This window comes from Papaver somniferum, chromosome 1 (genome assembly GCF_003573695.1).
Source record: "Papaver somniferum cultivar HN1 chromosome 1, ASM357369v1, whole genome shotgun sequence".
In the NCBI taxonomy this organism is placed as follows: domain Eukaryota; kingdom Viridiplantae; phylum Streptophyta; class Magnoliopsida; order Ranunculales; family Papaveraceae; genus Papaver; species Papaver somniferum.
This window is the reverse complement of record NC_039358.1, coordinates 125,594,705-125,622,459: the sequence shown is the minus strand read 5'-3', so window position 1 is coordinate 125,622,459 and position 27,755 is coordinate 125,594,705. Positions and strand designations below refer to the sequence as shown.

General features: G+C 37.2%; 1 protein-coding gene across 1 annotated transcript; it reads right to left on the bottom strand.

The window, feature by feature from the left end:
- Nucleotides 1-20,235: 20,235 nt before the first annotated feature.
- LOC113332542 lies at nucleotides 20,236-22,363 on the bottom strand. Its single transcript, XM_026579090.1, has 4 exons — nucleotides 22,063-22,363; nucleotides 21,776-21,979; nucleotides 21,117-21,680; nucleotides 20,236-20,671 (listed from the first exon to the last, which is right to left on the bottom strand). The coding sequence occupies exons 1-4, from the start codon at nucleotides 22,313-22,315 to the stop codon at nucleotides 20,292-20,294; spliced, it is 1,401 nt and encodes a 466-aa protein (XP_026434875.1). The 5' UTR covers nucleotides 22,316-22,363; the 3' UTR covers nucleotides 20,236-20,291.
- Between the last annotated feature and the right edge of the window lie 5,392 nt (nucleotides 22,364-27,755).

Genomic DNA, 27,755 nt, shown 5'->3' with positions numbered 1-27,755 from the left:
AAGTAATTTCGAGCAATTCTTTCGTTCGTCTCAGCTATCCGCTTGAGGTGGTCTTCGAAAGAAGGTTCACTCATTATTGTAGTTCTTTCGTCTATAATTATACTATTCATCTCAGCTAACTTACGCGTCGACTCAGCTAACTTCCTGAGGGACTCTTCTAAAGGAGGAATAGGAACAGAGGGATCATAAAAAGGACTACTTTTCAATAGTTTGATTGTATCCTCTAGAGACGAAGAACTAGTACTATAATCTTCTTGCTCGTAAGACTGATGCATGTGTGGATAGTAATTGGGCTCACCAGGGTATGACCCATATCCTTCCAAAGGATGGCGTTCCCAACCACTATTCCCAACATGGTCATAAAAGGATGATGTCTATATTCAAATTCAGATCGATAATCACTGTATTGGCTTCTATCATACCAGTTCGACATTCTTAATTGCAAGGGAATTCTACACAATCACAAACAAGGCTGACTCGACCAAATCAAACCTATAGAATCTAGCAAACAAAAAGCATGATGGCTCCACTTAGATTGTTTTCTAGACCGGATTCTATTCCTTCGAAAAAGAATTCGTTACAATTTAAGCACACCCCTCTGGAATCAATCTGAGCTAATGTAAGTTGAATCGAGGCGAGGGAAGCTCAGTGGAGCTTTGATACCCAAGGACTCACCGCTATCACAAGGCGGCGCAGTCACGCATTCAACTTACAGAAACCATCAAGAACTTTGAAGTATGCTTAAAAGAGTAACCAATATTTTTAGAAAGATTTTCCTACCAAGCTCGTTACCCTATCGGTCTCGTTCTAATCAGATTTTAAGCTTGAGTTCGCATTAGGTTTCGTTTACCTAAGGCGAGCAAGAAGGGAACGATGATGAAATCCGAACACTTATCTTATATGGCCAGTTCTTGCCCTTTACTAGGAAATTAAAGCAGCCGGTTCAGTCCTCAACATATAATCACCTTAAGGCAGACAGTAAACCCGCTGACAGGAGATTCGCGGGTGTTTAGAAGTTTACCTCTCGTACCAGACGGGCGAAGAACCGCTGTAGTCGACTCGGGCCACTGACTCCGGTATCAGTGTGCGAACCCGAGGGGCCGAGACGATATTGTAATCGTCGTCCTTCCCTGCAAACAGTTTTTTTTTTTTTTATATAACCCTTCCGTAGGGTTTAAAATTAAAATAAATTGTCCAAAGTCCAGTCCAATGAAAAGAAATACAAAAAATAATAATAATAATTACAAAAAATAAAAAAAAATGGAAAGTCTCTTAAAAAAATAATAAAATAAATAAATAATTCTCTCTGTCTTTTTTTTTTCTCTCTTTTTTCTTTATTTTTTTGCTTTGTCTTTTTTCTTCTCTTTTAACTTTAAGCTTTGATTCCAAGGTCTTTAGTATCCAACTTCAAACCTGTAATACAAAGACACAACCAAAGAGACGTAAAAAGAACAAATGGAATAATAAAAACCTAAAATTCTACCTAAGCACAAATCCGCGTCGGCGGCGCCAAAATTTGATGGTTTTCAAAATTGTTGTAGTAAGATGATTCGTTCACTCAGATTTGTTGATAATTTGTTTTAAGACTTAATAAAGAAAATAAGGAAAAATATATACACACAATTTGTCACAAGATGAAGAGACGCTGAGACGCGGGATTCCACTACTTTTCATATTGTTGTGGTTCAGTCATTAACTCTAGACAATATAGCTCAAACAAAAGAAGTTGTGACTCTAGTTCTTTGCCAAAAATGGATTTCGTAAAATATTATTTGTAAGTCAAAAGCATCACGCATCTAAAGCATTTAGAACTAAGCATGCGGTATCTAACAAAATAACAAATAATTAATAGAAATCATAAAGCAATTAAATCAATGCAAATAGTCAATAAAAGAATTAATTCATTTACCACAATCATGAAAAGTTGCTTCCTCCGTCGTCCCAGTGATGGGGTTTAGCTCCACATGGTGAAAACATACTCAGAATAATTTTTCATTGCTCAAAAGTGCTTACAAGAGGTGAAAATATCATAAAACAGAAAAACTCTCTGCACCTTTCTATTATACGCTCTGTTTCTTCCCCTAACTCTCGACACCCTTTCTACTCAACCCCAGCAACCTATTTATAGCCAACAGACCCATCGAATCTCGCTCGTTCACTCCATATAATTCTCTTTAACTCGGCAGTAAAGAAAATATTTCTGGGAATATTTTCTTTCCTGTTTCATCTTCTCACGCATTTTCAAGCCTCCAAATTACCATATTTAACTCCTTCACGCTCCAACAGGTTGTGAGGGTCTTCCATGCACGCACAAAACACGTTGAATCTTCTCCAAATCACGTGAAACCCGTGATATACACGAACTGCCCTGTTTTCAACCCGTGAATTGTTTAGATGATTCTAGCCAATTCTGGTCGAACCAAACGCCCACAGTGTGTTTAATAGGCCATATCACAACTATCTACCAAAAATCATCCATTGAATCTCCCTAGAACACGTTCAAGAATTGGATCAAAAATCTGCAGAAGTGTTCTCCATTTTCCCGCCAAAAACAAAATTCAAATGGAGAAGATGACCTCCCCCTAATCCTGTACTGGGGTGCGAATAGCAGATGTCTTTTGGGGTGACCTGGGGTGCCCCTTAGTACTTGAGGTGCCCCTTATCCAACGGTGAGGGTCCGAATAACACGTGTCCTCCGGGGCTTTTACCAACTTTTCGAGCCGAATTTTCCAAAAAACGTTTATTTTCCAAAGGTGCCTACAAACACATAAAACACCAAAATTAGTACAAACTCGAGTGCCAACAATATATAGTATTGAGATCAAATTAAACACAAAAATGTGTCTATCAGACGAAGATCTACTAAGGAGAGCTTGGAGGAACTTCATCAACAAAATGTATGTGGAGACTAAAAGTTATCTATCACTCAGAAGTCTATTATATTCTACTTCCAAATGAGACTAAGTCGTATAACTATATAAACTTTTATATTATACACATTTGATATTTCGAGCCAAGTTTATATCGCTTATCCTTTTCTCGAAATACGAGTTGATTTTTTTTTTTTGCTTTAGATACTTTCATCATTATTCTTGACGAGTTTAGTTGGAAACAATCTATTTGTTGAAAACCAAACAAAAAGTCAAAAGATGATCATGTGAAAATTGCTTTGAAACATCTTACATGATTTGTGCGAGTCAATCATTTGATGTCGACTCGGAAAGTTTCGTATTGATCATTCGATCACTTGAAAATTACTTATAAGCTGATGGTATGTGTGATACATCCATTGTCGTCTTCTAAGGATGTTTCAATGATTGAAAAGGGAGTTTAGAACAATTAACCTTTTTCTGGATACAACATAGTATATACCAGTATGCAAACTGTTTTGGTATGATTCAGGTCCGGAAACCTAGTTTGCATACCAGTGTGCGAACGGTTTTAACTGTTAAAATCCGGGAACCAAGTTTGCATACCAGTATGCGAACGGTTCTACGTGAGTTAGGTCCAGGACAGTAATATGCATACCGGTTTACAAACTGCTGGACAAGACCAAAGTCCGGAACTATAGTTTGCGTCATGGTTGTGAGAATCGTGCGATTCACGAGTTGAATCGCACGATTCGATTCAAATTTTTGTATTTCGTAGTGAACCGTATGGGCGAATCGCATCTACCCCGGAATCGCAAAGATACTTTTTTTTATGCGATTCTTGACTACTTTGACCAGTCAAAGTCATAATTTCTATTAAACATCTAAAAAGATATGTCTAAGAGGTTTCGAACTCCTACCCTCAAGATACATATCTGACCTTCCGACCATTGTGCCGTTGCCAGTTTTGTGATATTTAGGAACTTATACCGTATTTATATGTATTCTGATTAGTTGAGTTTATTTCTCCACAATATTTCTTTAAATATTGTACAAGAATAAACTTTATTTCCATATATAAATTTCTAGTTTTAATTCACAATGTCCTATAATAGAAAATATTACGATTTAGTAATCAACCGCGAATCTACGATTCACGATTCAATATACTATTCGATTCACAAAAATTGAAAAACGATTTGTGTTTCGATTTACGATTTCACAACCTTGGTTTGCGTACCAGTTTGCAAAATTAGTAGTTAAAGCTCTAAAATCGGTTAAGTATGTTTTCATACTCATAAACAAATACATTAATAAATTAAGTAATGCAATGTTTGCAAACCGTGGCTTAATGTTCATGAATTGATTTCAGTATAAATACTTTGTACGATTACGAATCAATCCGATTTTGTTTCAATTGGTTCTTATATACTTCTATGAGATATATACAATTGAACAACTCTATGAGTAAAACAATTAGATTCATTTGATTATCTTTCATGTTTGATTGATCATCATATTTGATCTAGAAGTATCAGATGAATGTGGTTAAGACCAAAGTGTTCATATGGCTAACTTCGGTTAACTATCGTTGAGCCAACTCAATATAAACGTTTAGGTACGGTTACCCATATCTAAATGAAGGTATATTTCATTTCTGTGTAACAAGCTAAGACCATCTAACAGTAGAGAGATATTTCTTTGGTTTTAAGCAAACTTAGCTTGAATCTTAAATCAGGTTTTCATCTAACAGTGAATATTGAATGCTTTGTTACTAACCTATCTTAGCTTTGATTGAAAGCTAACCCTAATTTGAAAGACTATATAAGGGAGAACTCTAGCAACAGGAAAACCTAATTCCGTCACTTTCCTGTGTCCAAGTTGCGATTAGAGTCGCTTCTTCTTTAACCTAGTTTTTTCCAAAACCATTATAACTTAACGACATGAAGACTTCATTTGGGATTCGTGAAGCCAGACCTAACTATTTTCTCTCTAGTTGCGTGTTCTGATCTTACTTGTTCTATCGTATTGAGTACTATCTTCTCTAAGATTTTCTCGAGATTTATATCCGACAGGTAAGATATAAAAAGTAATCACAAATCTCTCCGTCTCATTCTTTGTGATTCCACAAGAAATTCTTCTACTACAATATAGTTAAGTTATTGTGAGGTGATTGATATTTCTAGGCTGTTCTTCAGGAATATAAGACCAGATTATCAATTGGTCCCTGTTCACCTTGAATTATCAAAAGACGGAACAAAAACTTCATAGGTACTTCTGTGGAAGACAGATTTATCTATTAGAATAAACTTTTCTGTGGGAGACAGATTTGTTTATAAGTCTTCGACTTTGGGTCGTAGAAACTCTTAGTTGTCGGGGAGATCAGCTAAGGGAATCAAGTCCGTAGAGTCCTACTGGGATTCAGATACGTAAGGAACGCGACTGTACCTTAATCTGTGTGAGACTTGGTGAGGGATCAACTACATTCCAGTCCGAAGTTAACTTGTAGTAGGCTAGTGTCTGTAGCGGCTTAATACAATGTGGTGTTCAAAACTGGACTAGGTCCTGAGGTTTTTCTGCATTTGCGGTTTCCTCGTTAACAAAACTTCTGGTGTCTGTGTTATTTCTTTTCCGCATTATATTTATATATAATTTAAATATCACAGGTTGTGCGTAGTTCAATCAATTGGTAAATCCGACCTTGGTTGTTGGATAGAAATTGATTGACGCTTGGACATTGGTTTTTGATACCGTCCAAGTTATTCTCATACCAATCAGTTCACGAATTCCATCTTGTTAATTTGTTGATTTATTTGAGAATGAGATATAACTCTTAGATATCTTTCCTTGATTAAGTCTGTCTGTCTAGTTGATTCTCTTGAAATTATATTGGAGTTAGTCCATACAGATTGCCGAACGAAATATTGGGTGTGGTTGTTAAACCCCCACCTTTTCACTAACTAAATGCACGTCATAATTTTGCAAATTTATTTATTTAGAAAGATTTCAAAGAGATCTACATATCAAGTTCAAACAACGGTATCAAATTTAAGTTTTGTAGGAGAATATCATAAGTGATTGTATTTTTAGGCACATACACCATTTTAATGAATGCATGAACCAAAATATGACTGGATAATATTAGATTAGAGATCGACTAAGTATGGAATTCTTCAGGATGAGAACATCCGTGTAGTTGTATTAATTAAATATCGGGTTATACAATAGCCTGACAAAACCAATCATATATAAGCCGTAATATGACTTTAATTTTCTCTAATTATTGAAATAATTAATTACCAAATTAAGGTACTCGAGTAAACAAAATAGGAACCTACATATAAGAAAAATATACTAACAGAAGTAGAGAAAAGAAGTAGAGAAATTTTGTTAATTTGTTGTGTGTTTAAAAAGGAGGAAGAGACCTCTTATATAGGCCTTCTGTCGTCAGGGGAATAAGTACACCATAAATCACCAATTACACCTGAAATGATGGGTTTACAAAAGTTACAAATTAGCACTTAATAGTGGGTATTAAGTGCCTAAGGTGGTTATCTTCATATAAATATTAATAACATGTTTTTTTTTTAGTTCTTGATATTTTTTTATTTGAGGATAAATAATATTCGGTGTTTCAGAGAAACAAGTTACCAAGAGCGAGCATATATATAGAATCAAGGTCTTGGTTTGTCGCTAATTTTTTGAATTTACCACTTGTAGATGATGGATTTTTGACAAAGGCTAAAATCGTAAAATCATAATTTTATATATTTCTGACCTAGCTCCAGACGAATGTTATAAATTCATATTTTAGAATTTATACATGAATGCTTATGTCATGACGATCTCCGACTGAGTGTGTAGCTTCTTCAAAGCATGGATGAATGTGTAATTATTAAAGCCTCTCAGCTGAGCTTTCAATATTCTGCATATTTCATCATATACACTGAGCAATTCCAGTACACACTTCTGTATAGAATCGAGAATGAATGGACGGATCCTAGATGGATTGACCACTGGTATAGAGCAATAACGTCTTCAGGAGTCGCAAATGTTCCCTGACTATGCAGAATAAACATTCAGAACGAGTATGATGCTTCCACTATCTCGAATAAATATAATGCTCCTAAACAGATTGCCTGCTAGTATAGAGCCATCGACTAATTAGTTTTAGTGCAATATTCATCAATTGAATTCCTAGAAAATATTTTATTTTTATCACTATATTTTATTACTTCAATTCACGACTTTTCTCAGCTGAATTTCATGGATTAGTAATAAATATTCACCTTTCGGACATATGAGCCACCACCGAGAAAATGGTGCAAGTGTACTTAGTAATAATGCACGAACAAGCACCCAAAAATATGGACGAATGTGGATGTATGTGGAGAGCTATGCAAAATAGGAAAGGAAAAATAAAATAAATAAAGAAAGAGAAGAGGCGCACGGGACGGGTCCACCAGCCGGCCGCCACGCCGCGGCCGGTCCCACGCTTCACACTCTTCCTTATTTTATTATTATTTCTAACTCTTGATTTCCCACATTCGTGCAAACTCTTAGTTTTCCATATTTCTTCAAATATTGCTCAATTCTCCAACAAGCTTACAAAATCAAATGGTCCCACGACCGTCAGGCCTTCTCACCAATAAACCCTGTTTGGATGCATGAGAAAAAACCCTATTTGCTCATTCATGCAAAAATTGAGAGTTTCAGCCAACTCTTCTGAAAATACAAAATATTGCACAAACGTCCAACAAAAATACAAAAAAGTTCTCAAGAATTGACGGTCGATGACATGGTGGCCCGTGCACCACCATGACCGAACTTGGCCGGTCATTTAGCCACCATGGCCGGCCGGTCCGACATATTCCTTTATTTATTTTGAATAATCCTCCATGTTTTGGTGAATCCTCTTCCACCAGTTGGACAATTCTCCATACACTGCTCAGCCGGTCTCTCCACCACCAATGGCCAATTATCATACCCATTGGATGGTCAATATCTCTACCCACAATGGACAACTCTCCATCTCCAATGTAGTTGCAGGAAATCCTACACTACACCCTTCAAAAGATTTCATTAATATTCAACTCATTTTAGATTAACAATCTTAATTTTATTGATTAATCTTTTGAACAATCTTACAAGAAAAGAGAAAGGGAATAAGAACAACAACCACACTTGATTTTTCTCTCTCCTGTTTGTTAGCTACTACTCTCCAAAAAGATCTCTCTCTCTTTCCTTACAATTGAATGGCTATTTATAGGGAATTTCATAATGGATGACAGCTAATCTGTCCTTTATTTTTGGATATGGCTTGCGACATTCTCGCAACCTTACAAATGTTAATCTCGCAAACTCCCTAATTTTCGCAGGACCATCACATTTTTCTCATGATTTAGTTGACGTCGTTTATTATGTCATTTCTGAAGTTGTTCTGCGACACTGTTGTGTTGTGTTGTTAATAATTTCGCTGAGGCATTATTGCTGCGAGATTCTGATCCTACATCTTGCCTCTTCTCATATCTTCTCTGTGAAGTAGAGAACGATGTGAGAAATGCCGCAGCTGTCCATCTCTTCATATTCTGCATTTATCACACGTATCCTTTCTTCCATCTATTTCTTGACATGTCTTCTGTAACCGCTGCTTTTCAACCGCTCACGTCTTTTCGCATTAATGGTGTTTATTTCTTCGAGTAAAAAATATCTTCTCTATATATTCTTCTTACTCTTCTTTCCATTTTCTTTTTATTTTCTCTTCTCTTTTTACTCTCTCATCTCTGCAACTCTATTGTTCTTCCGTAAGTTCTGCTACTGTAATTCTTCCCTCTTCAATCTTCTTACTCTTCATCCATTCCCATACCATATATTCAGATATGCCTCCAAGCGGTCAAAAGCATGAGAAAACTTTTAAGGAAATCCAAAAAGATCTCGACGAGAGAGGTTTTACACTTTCTACCATTCCTGGTTAAAGTGCCAAATCAATTCTTTCTATTAAACTTTTTTCTGATCAACACTATGATGATCAGATAATCATAGTTTCGCTGGGTCAAATTCTCACTGGTCTCCCCATTCCTCTTTATGACCTGACATTCCTTTATTTTATGAGATTCTCGCTCATCCAGACTTCTCGCGAGCTATCTTTCAATTAAGTGGAGATTGCATCCGTCTAATGTTGGAGTTCGCTAAACGTGGTGTTGGTAAAGGATCTCTCTACTCTAAAGAACTTAGGGATCCTAAATTCGTAGACTTGGAGATAGTCGCTAAAAAATACACAGTAGCGAGTTTCTTTGAGAATTATGAATTGATCTCCATGAAGAAAGAGAATACTCGCTGGGGTGTTCGTTTGAAAAGGAAAGATAATATTGATGAAGATAAAATACTCATGTAAGACATTTATTGGCGCTCTGGTAAGAACACAACCCCTCGCCAATCTAAAGATGATAAATGGTGCGTTTTTCCCTTGATGCTGAAAGAACCTTATATTGCCGGGTCAAATGTTCTTTCTGAGAATCTCGCTACTTATCAACCTTGGGTATTCTCTTGGCCCGAGAGGAAGAAAGAGGTATGTTTCTTCCAGTTTCTCCCACTTTACATTTCTTTATCCTTTTGTTCGCTGATTCTTGCGACATTCGACAGATCCAGAAACTGAAAGATAGCTACCACAGGACTGGGAAGGCCAAAACCTTGTTAGCTCTTCGCTCATACACAGATGAGGTAAGAAATATTCTCTTATGATTTTAAACAATATATTGTTGCCTCTATTTCTTATTTCTATTTGTGTGTGAAGGTTATCGCTGAAATAGAAGAGCCTACCAATGTTGCGAAGACTGGTGATAAAGGCAAAGGTGCTCTTCGCAAGGAAAAACCAACCGCTCCTCCTTCAAAGAAGAGAAAAATCCGTTCTTCCTTTCCTTCAAATATTCCTTCTCATGAAAACTCCGAGAGTGATGAGGACGATGAGGATAATGATGACCCTGCTGCAAATGAAGATTCTCCATCTGAATCTTCTATGGCTAAGCTCTCTGGCATCTTTTCTGATTCTTGGCAAGGAATGGGAGATAGTCAACTCGCTAATACCTGCAAATATCTCACCACTATTTGCGATGTTTCTTTATTGGATGGTGATAGTTCTCTTCGAGGAGTTTCTAGTTCGGTGACTCCCAACTTCCTGCACTCTCTTAATAGTCTGGTATGCTTTCGTATTTTTACTTCTTCATTATTGTAACTCAAAATCTCTTTCTATTTTAATATTTTATACATTTTCTCGCAGGCTGGAAAAGCTTCTTTCGTTTTTGCCTCAGATTTGGAGAGGAGACACGAAATTCTTGAAAAGAAGAATCTTCAATTTCATACGAAGAATGAAGAACTGGAAATTGAAGCTAAGGGTCTTCGCGAGAAGAACAAACAACTAGAAACCGACACTTCTTCGCAAAGGAACAAAATTTCTACTCTTCAAAAAGCTAATGATCAGCTCTATGGTATGCAATTTTTTTCCTTTCCTTTCATTCATTCATTCATTCTATTGTATTATCTTATTTGATTAATCCTTTTTGCAGACATTTATGGTCTTTCTGATGAAGCCACTCTTCTTCGTTCATTTCCCGATGCCCTAGATAATGACACTCTTCTTGAACATCTTAATAAATCTTTGAATAGTTTTTCTAATGATAAAATTTCATCTCTGTCTTTGAACGAACTTAAATCCAAATTTCGCCTCTTAGAGATTGATCATAGATCTAGTTTAGGTTTAGCCAACCAATTTAAGCGTTTCTTTCTTAATTCTAAAGAGAAAATCAATGAGCTAAGAACCAAAATTAGCTCTCATAGATGATAAGGATCGCATCTCTGATCAAGGTGCTAAGGCTTTGGCGAAATTCCAAGAGACCCTTCTTGAAGTTCAACTTGAACGAGATGAAGCTAACCGCAAGAATACCGAGCTCTGCGAAAGAGAAAACCAAATTCGTTCTCGTTCCTTATAAATAATGAGGATGAATTCGCTTGGGCTGCGAAAATCTTAGGATGCCAGAAAAGATTTAGGTGTAAATGTTAGTCTCCAAGTTGAGCATACACCTTGATTAGAGATATGATTTCTGACAGAGAAGGTTATTAACTTTCTTCTTAATCTTTGTTTTTATGAATTTCATCAAGTTAATTGATATTGCCTTTTGCTCGCAGATTCTGAAAGTAGATATCGCGAAAGAATTGAGGAACTTGAAGCTGAAAAAGAGGAACTCGCAAAGAATCTTTCTTCTCGCAACGACAAGTATTCTAGATTAAAGAATCAAATCAAGATCACTGTTGCGAACTTTAAGAACGACGCTCGCATTTTCGCAATCAAACTATTCAAATGGTTTGTGATGACCATAGTATTCCTCACTCTGATTATCCTTGTCTCTTGGAGGAGATCCCAAAGAACATTCCTAGTCTGACCATCTCTGATAGCGAAGCTGATGATGAAGAATCTGATGTGATGAAGGTTCTGATGGAGATAAAGTTCTGATGCAGACGAAGAAGGGAACAAGTCTGATGAAGATGATGAAGGATCAACTAAGAAGTAGTCTTTGTTTTTTCTTTGATCTTCTGTAATACTTGTACATTTATTCCTTCTTTCTGTATATTTGCGAATTCTTTTGGTTCCCATATTCCTTAATATATGAGTTTCTTTCATTTTGACCTGCATTCATTAAAACAATTCTTCCTTGCAATACGGTTAATCAACATAATCATTAATTTTTGAATTTTTGCGTAAATCTATCATGTGGAGACAAATAACATTTTCTAATTTCATTCATTCCCATACTTGCCTCTGTTATTTGTATCCAAATGAGAGATTTTGCATTTTTCTTATTTTGTGCCTCAACTTCGCAGTTGTTTATGTATAATTTCGCAATCATATGCGAAGTGAATTTTGATTCTTTTCAAAATCTCATTCCTGTGTGGTCTTATTTTGCCTTCCTAGTTAAAGGTCTTATTATGCCACCTCTTGTCATTGCGACAAAATCGCAGGACGTCCTTGCACTTTCATGCAAAAACCCATTGATCTTGCCTTAACTTTTTCTTTTGTATTATGGCCTCTTCAGGAATGTTGCGACAATATGACAGGCCTAAATATTCTTGCGAAAATAAAGCCCCATGACATTGCCGTCTTGCGACGAAATCGCAGGACGTCTTCGCACTTTCATGCGAAAACCCATTGATCTCGTCTTATCTTTCTTTTGTATTATTGCCTCTTCAGGATTGTCGCACAAATATGACAAGCCTTAATACCCTTGCGAGTAAAAAGCCTCATGACATTTGCGTCTTAAGACACTTATCAGCTCCCTAATGGAGGGTGCCGCCCTTATCTCCCCCTGGTTGCCCCTTCAAGGAGGCGTACTCTACCATACAAGGTTGGCTCCTCCCATCCGGTCTTAACAACAACCAGTTGTTTTCGCAGCCTCTTATCCCTTTTACCTATAGGGTTTATGGTTACGAGACTGCACCCTAAGTGGGGTTTTCTTCGGGCCGAGTGCAGTATAAGCCAAGACTTGTCAAGAATGGCAAGGTACGCTCCAGACGCCCCTGGCACTCTTGACTCAACCGTGTACCTCGGCGCCTTGGTCAGATTCTGCACTCCTTGGGAGAGTCCTTATTACCTTAGTCGCCCAACCTAAGTCATATGCTTAAGCTGAGAATCCAAGGTGCCTCTCCCGGATGGGCTTTATTGACCCCAAATCTCCATGACTCAGGTTCCGGTGGCGGTGTAGCCTTTCCCTGAGCCATGCAACAGGTACCCCCTTATATGACGTACTTTAGGTCTTACATTTGCCTCTTGCGAAATTGTATTCGCGAACTAGGGTGTACGCCATAAAGGTTCGCCCCTTTCTCTTTTGTCATTGTTCTGATTGTCTTTTGTAGAATTCATTATCTCTGCGAGATTCTCGCACATCATCATATCGTATTTGCATTTCGCAATCTCAATTTTGTCATTCAATAAAATGTATTTTTGAGAATTTTATTTATTGCGAGAGTGTCGCAACAAATCAATCATTCATACATTTCTTATTTTTATTACCTTTGCCATTCTCTGCTTCTTTGTTATTTTCTGCTACTGCTTCCTTGGTAGTGGTATGTTCACCATTTTTATTCTGAGCTAGCATTAGTTTCGAATATTCTTCTTTTCGTTCGATTGCATCCACCATCAATCTCTCACTTCTTTGTGTCTCTTTGATTTTGTGTCGCCAACTTTCCTTCTTGTTTGCTCTTCCTTCGCAGGATTCTACCTCAGTTTCGTAACACCTCTTTCCTTCAACCCAATCTCCCTTTATGATTCCTACACCGCTGGGGTGAGGGAATTTGATGCACTGGTGGAAAGTTGAAGCTACACCTAGAATCCCATGTAGCCAAGGTCGACCAATTAATGCATTGTAGGGTGATTCTACGTCAACGACACAGAACAGGATTTCAGAAGATATTCCCTTCAATGGAATTCGCATAGTAACCTCCCCTTTAGGCTTGTTGGCAGTACCATTAAAACCATATATCTTATATGTTGATGGTATAAGATCATCATCTCTTCCTCCCATAGTTTTATAAGTATGATAAAATAAGATGTTCACAGAGCTTCCAGTATCGATTAGAATCCTATTAATTGCCCATGAATCTTCAGCTTCATCATCCTCATCTTCTTTCGGTTTTGGATTAATTTCTAATTTTACACCAATGGATTATCATGTACCTCTCACCTTCGGGGATTTCTTCTGCGGTAAAAGAAAATCTGTTTCTGCCATTCCTCTAGTGGCGAGATTTTCGCAATATTCATAATTTCTCTTCCATCATTATCTCTTGCGAACACTCTACTCAAAACATTGTCATGAAAATCTTCAATTGTCTTGTATGAATGTACGATAGAGTGACAGAATAGATTCTTTGCTTTTGCACCAACTTCTATGAAGAATGTTTCCTTCTTTTTCATCGTGTTTACTTTGTGATGCTCTGGTGGTGGTGGCAATGGTTGAGATTGTGGGTGCCCTACCAAAAAGTGGTTTAGTTTTCCTTGATCTATCATTCTCAGAATAATTCTTTTTATATTTCTGCAATCATTTGTAGTATGTCCATGAAAATGATGATAAGAACAGAACTCATGACTTCTGTGGTTTGGAGGTGGTTCCGTTCCCATGTTCCATGGTGTTGGTATATTCTCCATCAAAATTATAGCTTCCCATATTTTCTCCACACTTGCATTTAGAGGTGGCATCTTGATTTCTTCCCATACTACCTTGTGACCTCCTTGTCCTCTATTATAGTTTTGTCTTTGACCTCCATAAGTTTCTTGCGGCTGATCGAGTCTTTGAATCTTGTTATTTCCACCACGATTGTAGAAATTTCTTTCTCTTTCATACTCCTCTTGATCTCGGCTTCCCATAGCCACCAGTTTCTGTTGATTGTTGCCCGTCACCTTTTCTTGTTGTACTTGCGAAGTGCTCGCCACTGTGTTTATTAGTTTGGGTAATAAGCTTGCATTCGCTGTTTGTGAACTGGTGTTCGCAACGGGTATGATTCCATTTCATTTTGCCTTTCCTCTAGAGCAATATATTCTTCCTGAAGTTCTCGCAATTCAGTCATTGTGATCGTATTCTTGACTCTGAAAATTTGGATATACAATAGTTGGTTGCAAACATAGCATTGATAAATGATAAGATAAGATATCTCTCATCCACACGGCCAGCCATTTCGCTACACATAGTCCTCCATTTTAGTTAGGTGCTTCAAACTTTCGCCAATCCTTTGTTTTAATCCAAACACGTCTTCAATACCAGGTCGCGAAGAATTGTTACTTATATATGCCCCCAGGAATGTAGTCTGCAAATGATTGAAGGATGTTATTGTATTCTTTGGTAGACCTTCGAACCATTTTAACGCCTCCCCTGTTAAGCTGGATGCAAATACTTGCATAATACGACATCATGATTTTCCCATTGCAACATGCACCTCATAGGCTTTAATGTGTTGAATTGCACAAGTTGTTCCATCAAAAATGCTGGTTAATGCAAGCAAATTGCATTTCGGAGGTATTCCTCCTAGTTGTACTTCCCTTGTAAATGGAGTTTTCGCAGCTTCTTCTATAGCTTCATCTAATTGTCTTCTGCCTACTTCTCCTCTATTATTTAGCATTCCTCTCATTTCTTCTAATTTTTAAGATTTGTTTATTTACCTGAATTTTGATCCATTGGTCTTTTTAATTTCGCCTCCCTTCTTCTGCGTTCATGTCTTTCTTCTCTGCGAAATTTTGCATTTCTTCTTCATCATCCTCATCTCGTCTTCTTCTGCGATTCTCTTCCTCATCTCTATCTTGAATTCGCATATGATGATGTCTCTCATTTTCCCCTCCATGATTTTGTTCATTTCTTATCAATTCCATTCTTCGTTGTCTTTCAGCCATCCTCTGTACTCTATCATACTCTTCATTGATATTACCGTTATTCCGGTTTTGTGTACGCCTTCTTTCTCGATTGTCGTGATTGTTCTGGCGAATTGTCTCCTGAAGCTCTTGTTCTTCCATTTCTCTCAATCTTTCACGTTCGCAAATTAAACGTGCTTGTTCAGCATAGTCTTTCAATTTCTTCTTCAATCGTTTGTTGATTTCTTTGAGCTTTCTCTCATGTAAAATTCTCCTTCCTTCCTCTCGATTCCCTTCGCCATCTTGATTATTTCGTCCCTGACGTTGTCCATTCTCTTGATTTCTATCATTTTGCCTATCATCAAAAGTTTCATTTTGTGGAACGTAACGATCATCAGTCTTTCTCTATTTCGCGATGTTCTTCATTAGGATTTGATATTTCTTCGAATATTATTTCCAGCATTAATTGTGGGTGAGTTTCGCCTCATCTCTCTTCTAGTCGATCTTGAATATGATTTTGTAATACTTCTCGATCTTCTACTCTGTAGTCTCATATTTTCCATCCTCAATTCGTGATTTTGCCTTGTTAGATTTGCACGTTCTTCTGCCTCAGCTCTTCTTTCTTCATGTATTCTTCGTCTCAACGTTTCTAACGCTCCAATTTCCTCATCTCCATGAATTATTCCTTCATGCTTCTTGATTTCTCTCTACCTGTCTATGGTTTCTGGTTTGCTGCTCTTCTTCTACTTCTTCTGCTGAATTTGATTGCCAAGTGTGTATACTCACCTATCATAATCTGTATTCCTTCCTTGTACTAGTGTTTGTTGAACTGGTGGTTGAATTTGATTTTCTCCATTATTTCTCATTCTAGTAGATTCTCCCATTTCACTTCTTTCTTCCAGCAATCTCTTGCTTCTTCTAACAGTAGTTGGTTGTTCTGATGTATTTCTTCTTCTAGCCATTTCTTCAATATTAATGAATTGCAAGAGATTATGTAAAATTCTTAACCAATTACTCCAAATCTTCACAAATCTCAATATTAATCTTCAATTTTTTCTAGAATAATCTTCAATCTTCCTGTTTCTAGCGCCATTATGTAGTTGCAGGAAATCCTACACTACACCCCTCACAAGATTTCATTAACATTCAACTCATTTTAGATTAACAATCTTAATTTTATTGATGAATCTTTGAACAATCTTACAAGAAAAGAAAGGAATCAAGAATAACACCTCTTGATTTTTCTCTCTCCTATTCTTGCTACTACTCTCCAAAAAGATCTCTCTCTCTTTCCTTACAATTGAATGGCTATTTATAGGGAATTTCATAATGGATGACAGCTAATATGTCCTTTATTTTTGGATATGGCTTGCGACATTCTCGCAACCTTACAAATGTTAATCTCGCAAACTCCTTAATTTTCACAGGACCATCACATTTTTCTCATGATTTAGCTGACGTCGTTTATTATGTCATTTCTGAAGTTGTTCTGCGACACTGTTGTGTTATGTTGTTAATAATTTCGCTGAGGCATTATTGCTGCGAGATTTTGATCCTACATCCAAGATCCAGGGTTCTCCAAAATTAGGGTTTCAGACTCATGATAATTCTGATATACATCAATAATTTTCATGTTGGATCCAGCTATCAATATTTTAATTAATATTTAAGTATTTGATCCTGCTATTAACACTTTTGTTGCTCGACTGTCTAAGAAGAAATATGATATTAGACAACACTCGGTCGTCCATCCAATATTTTATTGGAGGACCATGAGTCCAGTCTAATTCCTACTTTGTCATTCGACAATTCATGACATATTAGATCAAGAATGAGTACTCTAACTTAACTCAGCAATATCTGATTTCCTGTCAAATACTCAACATATCAGAATAGGTGCATGATCGAGCAATCTCATTAAACCGATGTTCGTCAATCTAAATCATGATATATACATCACAATTCATCAGACTCGACGCCTATGCATTATTTTTGTCCCAGCAGACAACTTATGCTCAATGCATCAGACCATATCATATTAATTCGTCACTTATGCTCGACTCATCAATGCTACGACTCTTGGTCTAGCCAAGTCAACAGTTGACCAATTAAATATACGTCTGCCTTGCGAACTCCACATACATGAGACATCAATCATGTCACATTGGGGAATACTCACTAGGATTTTGGTATGGCGGTCTACAACACGTGCGATGTAACAATACATTATTATGAGAAATGAGAGTAAGTCGTTCTAGCAATTGAAGGATTTAGCAAAGTAGTGAATGGACAATCAACCAAGTCTCCCGCGCAATGTGGAACTGGTTCAACCACGATTCCCCGCTCCCACATTCTTCCACTCCTCTGCAACCGTCGCACTTACTGGAGATCAATGTATTAAATACTTCTGCAATATAAATAGGTTAATCAATCTATGATTTGATAACTTATCTGGACACAACTTAACTCAACTCAATGGATCTCCGCCGAAAACAACTAAATATAACTCAATTAATCTGATCAGAATTCACTAACAGATCATCAAACTTGCAGAAGTCTCCAACATATCCACAATCCTTCAATCATCATTGGTCTCACACAATTCTCAGCTTCCGTCCTATAGATCGAGCCTCATCCCTCTTTGCGACCGAATTGACCCAGGAATGGACATCGTCTTAGTTAGGCTGGAGTCTTAAAAATTGATCTCTCGAACTCAAAATACTCCCATGCAATGCATCTGTTAAAGTTTATGTCTCAATTGAGGATTCGACTATTGCACAACCCTTCATTTTTCCTTAAAAACCAGCAAATCATTTTTACCCATCAACACCACTATATCAATATTGTTCATAATTTCCTCAATTGTTCATGAGATGTAGGTAACACCGAGGTAGTGACGACGATTCTCAAATACTCTTTCAACAGAGACGTCTCTTCCAGACTTCATGTTAGAGTTGGAAGATTACCACTAGGGATGAACATGGTGTCGGTTAACCGTTGGAAACCGACCGAACCAGACCAATAAGCAAGAAACCGAACCAAACCATTTAGATTTGGATTGGTTTGGTAAAAGATGTTGAAAAACCGACATTACTGGTTTGGTTTTGGTTTGACCTGAAAACCGAACCAAAAACCATTGGGGAACCGATTAATTTTTAAACTTAATTTCTACCGTCGATTTAAAAGTATTAGATTCTACCCATTAGTTTAGAGGATAGATAGAAACCCTAAATCTAATATTTCATTATGATACTCTCCCTCTTTCTCTTTCTCCTTCTCTCAGCCGCCTCCCTTCTCCACCCCCAACTACAGCTGCTGCCACTCGACTTTTTTCTTCCCGTCTTCCTTCTTTTTTATTTGTCAATATCTAAATTAAGATATATTATATATCTTCATCTGATCTCTAGAATTAGAGTAAGCTTTAACTATTCTTGATTTTTTTTTTGTTTGTATATTTGTGTAAACCAATACTATCGGCAACTACGATTTTTTTATCTGTAAATTTGTGTATTTTTTTTTGGTTTGACATAATTATTGGTTAACCAAAAACCACTGGGACAAACCGAAACCAACTGGAACCATTTGGAATCCGAACCAATGGTTAATGGATTGGTTTGGTTTAGATTTTTAGAAACCAATAATATTGGTTTCGGTTTTGGTTTGGCTAGAAACCGAACCAAAACCGACCATGAACAGCCCTAATTACCACCATCCACCGGTTTAAAATAATTGATCTAACGACGAAGATGTCTCTTTCAGATTTCATGTTAGAGTTGGAAAATTAATATCATCCAACAGGTTTTCTTAAAGCCATTTAAACTTTCGGAAGCCGCTAGATGCCTCCTCTAATCATCCCCCACTTTCTTTCCCATGACGTGACTCAAATATAAACTTTTTATCTTGGATGATAAATTCGTTGGAGCCCCCGGTGAGTCCCGGATGAACAATCATGATCCTGTCTCCAGTATCTTTTGGAAATTTTTGTAACGGGGCAAATTGTTATTGGAAATTTGGCTTTAGAGGATGAAATCAAAGAACGGAAAAGAATATTGTATCATTGATTTCAAAGCCATGCGATTCTTTTTAGCAATTATTTTGACCCTTCCAAAAAAATTGGCGAGTATAATTGATCAATTAAATAATGCTTTCAAGATACTGTGAAGCCCTAACAACTTGTTGGATTCGAGAGTTGTACTACCTTGACCCAACCAAGAACACACAATATGAGATTCTGATGATGCTTAAAGATTTTTGATATGTTGAACTGGGAGAAAGCCTCCGCAATTTATAGAGGAATTCATGCTTTTTGGAGATGCCTCTTCATCTCCAACAAACGCTTTCAAAAGGCATCCATTAATAGGAAAAGACGCGTCCGTAAAAAATTCTGGAAAAAAACGAATTAGGTTTTGAATTTCAAAACCAGAAAAAAATCTACGAGATGTTGTCTTGTCTTGCACTTTGCTTGGGGTGCCGCTCCCCCGGACTCCCCGTTCATAGCGGCAAACATATATTGAAAATATCCAACAATTGTTTGGTGAGGCATGTTGCATTTTTGTAAAATTTTTTGTCATAGCTAAGCAAATGTTTTTATTGAGCCTGGACGTGAAACCCGCTTAATTTTCCGCTTTGTATAACGTGATATCAACTAACTACATTCGCCGTCACAATTGAAAGGTATCACGGGCTCAACCCTGCACCAAACATTCAAATACAATACATTTGGAAGCAATCTGCTTTGACGTATAGGTTTCCCTGGATATCCTAGAAAACTGGAACCAAGTTTATACAAGTATGTTCTTTTTGTGGTAATCCAAGTTGATCAAAGCTAGAGCGTTTCTGTAAAATAAATTTAGAGCGCTGCATTGTGTTTTTCATAGGCTTACCCTTCGGCAGACCCATCCCACCAAACCTTCCCCTTGAACAGGTTAGAGACGTTTTAACCGTGTATAGAATCTCAGATTTCTACTTTCATTTTTTTACTACTAGATAATTTGTCAATTTGTATTATGTAGGCAGTAGAAAGAAATAAATGATAATCAATTCAATTCATGGGAAACCTCTCCCCACATTTCCAATAGATACTTCTCACACTTCCTTCCATTTCTATTGCTAGTCTCATTGTGCGGTAGTAAATTTAAAGAAGAGGTGGCCATTTTTGTTTTTAATCCCACATTCTTTGATTGTCCACTTCCACCACCAACACGTTTAATGGTGTGTCTGTATTCAATGGCAATCTGTTCAAACACTTCAACCTCAAACATATTCATCTTCAACTTTGGGCTCATTTGATCTCTAACAAATGCAAAAGCCAGTTGATCTCTTGGGTTAAACGCTTCCAATTCATTGAACAACAGACATGAATAGAGATTATTTCCAACTCCATGTTTTCGTAGTATTAATGCTGTATCAGGTACATCTGCAAACACAAAAAAGTATATCAAGAACACTTCAAAAAATTGAAGTATGTCAATTCCAACCCTACTCAATCACGTCATGGCCCGTGCTCTAACGCTGAGAGGACAATTAAATAGAGTCATGCATTGCCTGTGCAACCTGGGATTTTTTCTGTTTATAGAGTAGGCCAACTTTTCCCATATAAAGCCGGTTTTTAAGAAGAATTAGGCAGCTTTAAAACTTAGTGAGGATGCAAATTCTTACTCAACAGACACCCCTTAAAAAAAGTCTATACAGTACTCCAGAAAACTTAACCAATACTTCATCAACTTCATAATTAAAAGCTAAAAGTTATGCAAGACTGAATCTCCAAGAACATAACTATCACTACACCAAACTAAAGTTAGATACTTGGATTAAGAAGAAAGCAATGTCTTAAGAATTCATTGACACAAATGGATGTATACCTGAAGGATAAGGTTGCTTCTTGTGTGACCATGGCTTCATTCCATTTTCACAATAAGTTTCCATTTGGTTCTTCAATGAATCAATATCCCACCATTTTTTCCATCTTGCAGTAGCCATAGCTTCTTCTAATGTGTGAATAAAAAAGGGGTGCTTAGAGATAGCCATGTCGACGTTCTCCGTTATGACAAGAGAATGTATCAACAACAAAGGGTCTACCATTAACTGTAATTTAGCATCTAACCAAATACTAAATTGTGAATTGGGAAACAGTCTATGTACTAAATGCTTAGGTATAACTCCATTTATTGCAGGATTTGTGTAAGGAAGTTCTCCGAAAACTCTAACTATTCTCCATGCACCTAAATTTTGTTCCTGCTCGGCTGTGTTTGTAAGGAGGTTATGTGAGTTAAGACCTTTGTAAGTATGTTCATCTACAAACATAAAGAAACATACAGTTTCTAGGGTTTTTGATCCAAGTCCCTTAGGTTGCCGAATTTTGTCGTGGTCGCCGAACACAGCTGACACTACCACTACTCCCTTGCAACTTTCCATGGCAATTCTGTCTGATATCATCAGAATTGAAATCAATTAAATTCAACAAAAGACCAAAAATGTTAAATGAAACATGATCAAGATTGAAAACTTGTAATGTACTAACCATGGTTACTAACTGGAAATTCCTTCATGAATCCACATGGAACTTCGACTTCATCGTCTACATGATTATAATAAGACATTCTTTCTTGGATACTAAAATTTCCGCCAAAACTATTTCCGTTTCGTGACATGTATTTTGGAAGTGATGATGAAGAGAAAGAATTCTGCATGAGATCTTCGATCTCTTTCAATACGACCCAATAATCTAAACATAAGAAACAAAAACCCATTAATGAGAAGACAGAATTGAGATTAAAAATCTACAGAGAAATGAAGAGGAATTGAAACCTGAGAAGAAAACAGGGGAATTGCATGAAGAACGGACGGTTGGGATTGCATATTTGTGTTCACCATAAGTGGTAGGGTAAGAGAATAGTGAAGTTTGGATCGGATCAAAGGGTGAAGATCTGAACATACATTTAGTAGAAGAAAGCGATGAATACAGAGCAAGAAATAGAGTTGTGAAGAGATAAACAAGAGAGAAACAGACTAGTTTTGATTGGAATAAAAGAGGTGTTGCGAAGGTTTTCTTCATCCTCATTTGGTTCTCCTTCTTGTTGTTTTCCTTCTAATTTTTTTTTTTTGGGTATTGAATTGGTCTCTCTTTTTTAACTGAGAGCCGAATGAGATGCGGGGATATATACAGCCTTTCCAGAAACGCGACTAGTTTAGCTTTGTGGGACGACGAAGTTTTAAATTCAATTACAATGCGACATTTGTCTTGTACAAAACTTGCTTACTCGTTGGATGCATGTGTACTTGTGTAGAGTAGAGTGCAATTCATAGTAGAAATCTTGTTATGGGGGAGCAGAATTTTACCATGGACTAATTAGGGGTGAGCATGGTCCCGTTTTTACCTCATCCGCATCCAATCCAATGCATTACGGATTTCAAATTGGCATATGCATCCAATCCCATATCCAATGGATTTGTATTCAATGATGTACGGATGAATGAATTGGGAACGGATAATCCAATGAATTTGTTTTATTTAAAATTTATTATGAAGAAATAAAATAAATATAGATAACTTATTATAAAATTTACACATTCTATATATGTACTAGGTCTCAACCCGTGTCGTTACAAATGTATCCATCGATTCATACATGTCGTAATTGTCTGAGAAAAATCGAACCGATCGATCCAGGTCTAAATGTTTTGAGGAGTTGGTTAGTAAACATGTCCTTATCCTCGAATCTTTTAATATCGTGTATGTAAGTCATACAACCCTTTGGGACAAACATAGTTAATCGTTAGAGCAAATCCTATGGGCAGTAGAGCATTACTTCGTTCACTACTTCAAAAAAATATCATCAAAGGTCATTCACCAAACTTGTAACAAAACTAAAAACACCTGAAATTACTTTAAAATCAATTAGATTAATCTTGCAAAATTTGTTAGCATTAGAGTTTAATTTTTTTTTATATATAAATTGTTGGGTTCCCAATTTGCATAGATGTGTTTATTAATTTTCCTAAAATTTATAATAATATTTAATTTTTGATCCATTTCTTTTCTTGTCTCTTTACCTATTATCATGAACTATTTCTCAAGCATGCATAATTGCGCGAAATTGCGGAGAAATGACAAAAACATCAATCATGGCAAAAAAGGAGAATAAAGAAAGATGTGAGAAACTGAATCGATTACAATTAATCCACGTGTAGCCTTGCCTAATCCCATGAAGTAGGGGAGAAATAATGACAGAAACAGAAACCATGACAAAAAAAGGGGAATACAGAGAGATGATAATAGGTAACTGAACCGATTACAATTAATTCGCGTGTAACCTTGTGTTTGGTCAATTATTTTATAGGTTTCATTTTTCTTTTATAGGTTTCATTTTTAAAATCTGGCCTTTAAAAATAATAAAAAAAATAATTTGAAAACTAAAATCAAATTAAAACAAAACAAAGAAAAATTAATCAAGGGTGACTGGATAATTTACCTATCTTAGGACACATTTTCTCACCCTACTACCACTACTTCTTCAACCACCACATTATCGTCACCACTCCACCAGTCTCACCAATACCCACCACCATTATCCCCACAACCGATCCACCACCACCACCCACCATCAAAACCACCATTACTGCTTAATTTAGAACGCACAATTGGGGGATAAAAAAGTAATTGGGGGATAATGATTACTTCCCCCAGCCCATGGTGTGTGCTAAGGGGTGATTTTTGGGTATGAAAATACTAAAATACCATTTGATTAATTTAGAAACATTATGAAAAGATCATTATATCTTTTCTACTAAAACTTAAAATCAAAAACCAAACCATTTATCCCCCATTCTCAAATCAGTTCCGGCACCGAGGGTTAGGTTTTTGAAAAGAAAATTTTCTTCATCGTTCTTCATCCGTTCTTCATCGATTAATCATCGATTCAAAAATTCCTTCGTCGATTAACCTACCCAAATCATAAACAATGCCTCCACGAAAGAAAATAAATGCCCAATCATCAAAATCGATAGGTCAACAAAAACACGAACAAAGAATTGCTAAGATTGCTCAAGAGCAAGAAGAAGAATAAGCAGCGGATTCAGACAATCAACCTCTCGCAACCATGGCTTCTGTGAGAAGGTAAGTGATTTTAAACTACTTTATGAGTGTTTAAATCGATCTATAGCAATGGGTTTAGGTTAGAATCGCGAACCCTAACTGAAACAGTTGAGTTTCGGTGAGTACCGACACTGAAATATGTATGAATACAGTGCCGGTTTTGTGTTCCGGCATTCAATCTTGGATGAATGCAATGCCGTTTCCAACCCCAGATTCACCTGAAACTGAATTTTCCCTACCGACATAGAATTTGGGTCGAAGTCTATGCCAATTTTTAGTACCGGCAGTCTTTAATAATAATTCGTGTATGCCGGTAGTGGACTTAAAACATACAGGAGAGTTTATGAATTTGTCACCAGTACCGACATAAATTTTGGGTTGCATTATATGCCGGTTTTGGGTATCAGCATTCTTTTTTAATAATTCGAGCATGCCGGTAGTGGACTTAAAACATACAGGAAAACTTAAGAATTTGTCACCTATACCGGCATAGATTTTAGGTTGATTTGTTTTCGGGTACAAAGTTACGGCATGGAATTGATTTATTTCGAGAGTGCCGGTAGTAGTCTTTTGATATCCAGGAGAATTACATATGACTACCGGCATTCTCGATAGTCAATGTTCACTGCCGGAACATTTAACCGGCGTGGTTAGTTTAAGTAAGTCAATACCGGTACAAAAACTGAAAGTGAGTTGTCTCACATTCATTTCATGTGCTTATGATATATGTCAAAAGCTAAGGAAGCTAACAAAAGAAAAACTAAAGATGCGGTCACTAAGAGAAGAAGGAAGGACGGTCTTGATACTCCTCAATCTCTCCCTCCTCGAGGGAAAGATGAAGGTCGTAAAAAGCGTTTGGGGGCTGAGACAAGAGGGAGAATGGTGGTGACCGTAGTCGAGTTGTAATCCGTGAGAACGATGATCAAGATTAGCAAGATGAAGAGGAAAGTGAGGATGAAGATAATGTGGTTCTTCCAAGTCAATTAGCAATCCAAAGCGAAGTTGGTGGGACAAGTCAACAACCAATACAAGGCAATGGCAAGAAGGACAAAGGCAAAGTGAGAGTTAAAGGTTCACACCTTCCTCATATTAATGACATGATACCTGACCTTGAACGTGGTAGAATTTGGGGTGAAGCTCCGGAACTGAAAACACTATTTGGATACAAGCACTCGTGGGCTCGTACTATCTATCAAACCTATGTAATCATTTTTTATCTTGTGCATATGTATTGTTGTGTATTTATGTAAAATATCTTAATTGTATTGTCTCCTAATTGTAGGATCATAAGAAGGTTGCGTGTGTTTGCCGAAACCAAGCCGCAGATTGTTGGAAATTGTCTGAGGAATGTGAAGAGGTCCAACAAATAGTAAAGGATTATGGTCTATATGCTTTGATTGAAAATTATGTGAATCCTGATTCCGTGACTGTCAATTGCTTCGTCGAAAGGTATCATGGTGAAACCGATACCATGCACTTCCCTTTAGGGGAGATGACCTTCATCCCTGAAGATGCTCAGAACATTCTAGGCTTGAGTGTTATCGGCAAATCAATTGCAGAAGGAGTTGAGTCTCTGGACCTAGAATGGTTGAAGTTGCACGCTCTGACTAACAAGCTGTTTGGTTGGGACTACAAAACTTATGTGGAGAGATTTTATGAATCCACGTCTGGTAAGACAAAGACAATCAAGTTGACGCTGCTTAAGAAGAAGTTTGAAAACAAAAATCAAAGAAGTTTGGAGGACGGATGGGAACCTAAACAAATTCGTTATACTGCCGCTGCGTACCTGTTATACATCTTGGCCAGTAGAGTATTCCCTGACACTAATGGCAACAAGGTTAGTGCGAACTACCTTCAGTACTTGGATCCGTTGGAAGATGTATATGGGTATTCTTGGGGCACCACGGTAATGGCACATTTGATGACGGAGATGAGAAGGGCCTCTAAGGATAAAACCAACCAATTTGTCGGGAATTTCACTCTACTGCAGGTAATTTTGTTTTTAAACTTATGTTATTATGTATATTGTTCACATGTACCCTTATCGTGAACTTAGAAACAAAACTTATTGCTTCACATTGGAATAGGTGTGGGCTTATGAACACTTCCAAACCTTGTTCAAGGACTGGACCTTCTTGAAGATCAAAGACCTTCCCGAACCCGATACGCCTATAGCTAAGAGATACGAGTTCAACAATACTCTGAAGCCCGGTAAAATAGGTCGACCGATCGATATGAGATTGGCTTTGGACGCGATGAGTACCAAAGATGTTGTGTTCGACCCTTACAAGGAGGTTAGAGGAAACCACCAAGTTTTGAGGTTTGGTAACGTTGCATTCTACCATGGGCCGTTGTTCCACCCAAAAGGATACGTTATGGCCAATCCTACACGTGTGATGCGCCAACTTGGATATAAGCAATTATCACATTTCGAGACAGACTCTTTTCAATGTTTTGTTCTTGACCTTTCTCGGTGCTTTTCAACTCCTAATCGGTTGCATGTAGAGTCTGATCCAAAACCGGATCTAACATATTGGAGGGATAGGGAACCACGTCGTTTGGTAGATATTAGTCAGTTGGATAAGTGGGAGCTTGCGTAAAAAGGTGATGAGGTTGATGCTAACTACATGGAAGATTACCTGCAACGGTCACATCCTTTTATCTTCCGCCCGGATGACGTCCAAGTTCCACCCCAAAAACACCCTCCCGTTCCAACTCCCGCACAGGCACCACCTACGATCGCCCAAATTAATAAGACCGTTGGATTGCTAGTAAGTATTGTTAATTACTTAGTCGTTTAATGTACACATAATCTTATATTAGCATATATATACTAATTATGTGTTGTATGTATGAAACTAGTGGCGTCGGCTTGGCAAGTAAAAGATGATGTTAGGTTGCAAGTACGAGGAAGGAGAGGTGCTATCCCTTGAAGAAATGAAGGAAGTCGTGGAAAAGCTTGATAAAATTGAAGAAACCGACCCTAGTGCAAGAGATTTGTTCGGGGAAATTAAGAAGAAACCGGCACAAAAGAAGCAAAAGACCAAGCGATTAACTATTTAGTTGTGTTTATTTTTCTGGATGGTGGTTGTTACGTCTTCAACAATTTCGAACTTGTTTTCGTTTGTACCTCATGGTTAACTCTTTAGTTGTTTGGTTTGCTTTTAGTTTATGATACCTGGATTAAGAACATTTAAGCAGAATCCAGTTGTTTGGTTTATGTTGAACATGTTTAGATTTCTAGTGATTGCTTTATGTTGAACATGTTTAGATTTCTAGTGAAATACTATTTTTGCAAGATTTATTTACGACTGCTGCCGGCATGGAAAAGCTTAGGTTCAACAACGCCGGTACTGGTTCCGGCATGCACGAAAATTACAGTTCATTGCCGGTTCCTAGTACCGGC

Excerpts from the sequence above, each read along its gene's own strand:
- LOC113332542 (XM_026579090.1), bottom strand. The coding sequence starts at position 22,315 with ATGAGGATGAAGAAAACCTTCGCAACACCTCTTTTATTCCAATCAAAA. Across the intron at positions 21,980-22,062 it reads TTCCCCTGTTTTCTTCTCAG|ATTATTGGGTCGTATTGAAA; the intron begins GTTTCAATTCCT and ends TCTTATGTTTAG. Across the intron at positions 21,681-21,775 it reads ATTTCCAGTTAGTAACCATG|ACAGAATTGCCATGGAAAGT; the intron begins GTTAGTACATTA and ends TGATGATATCAG.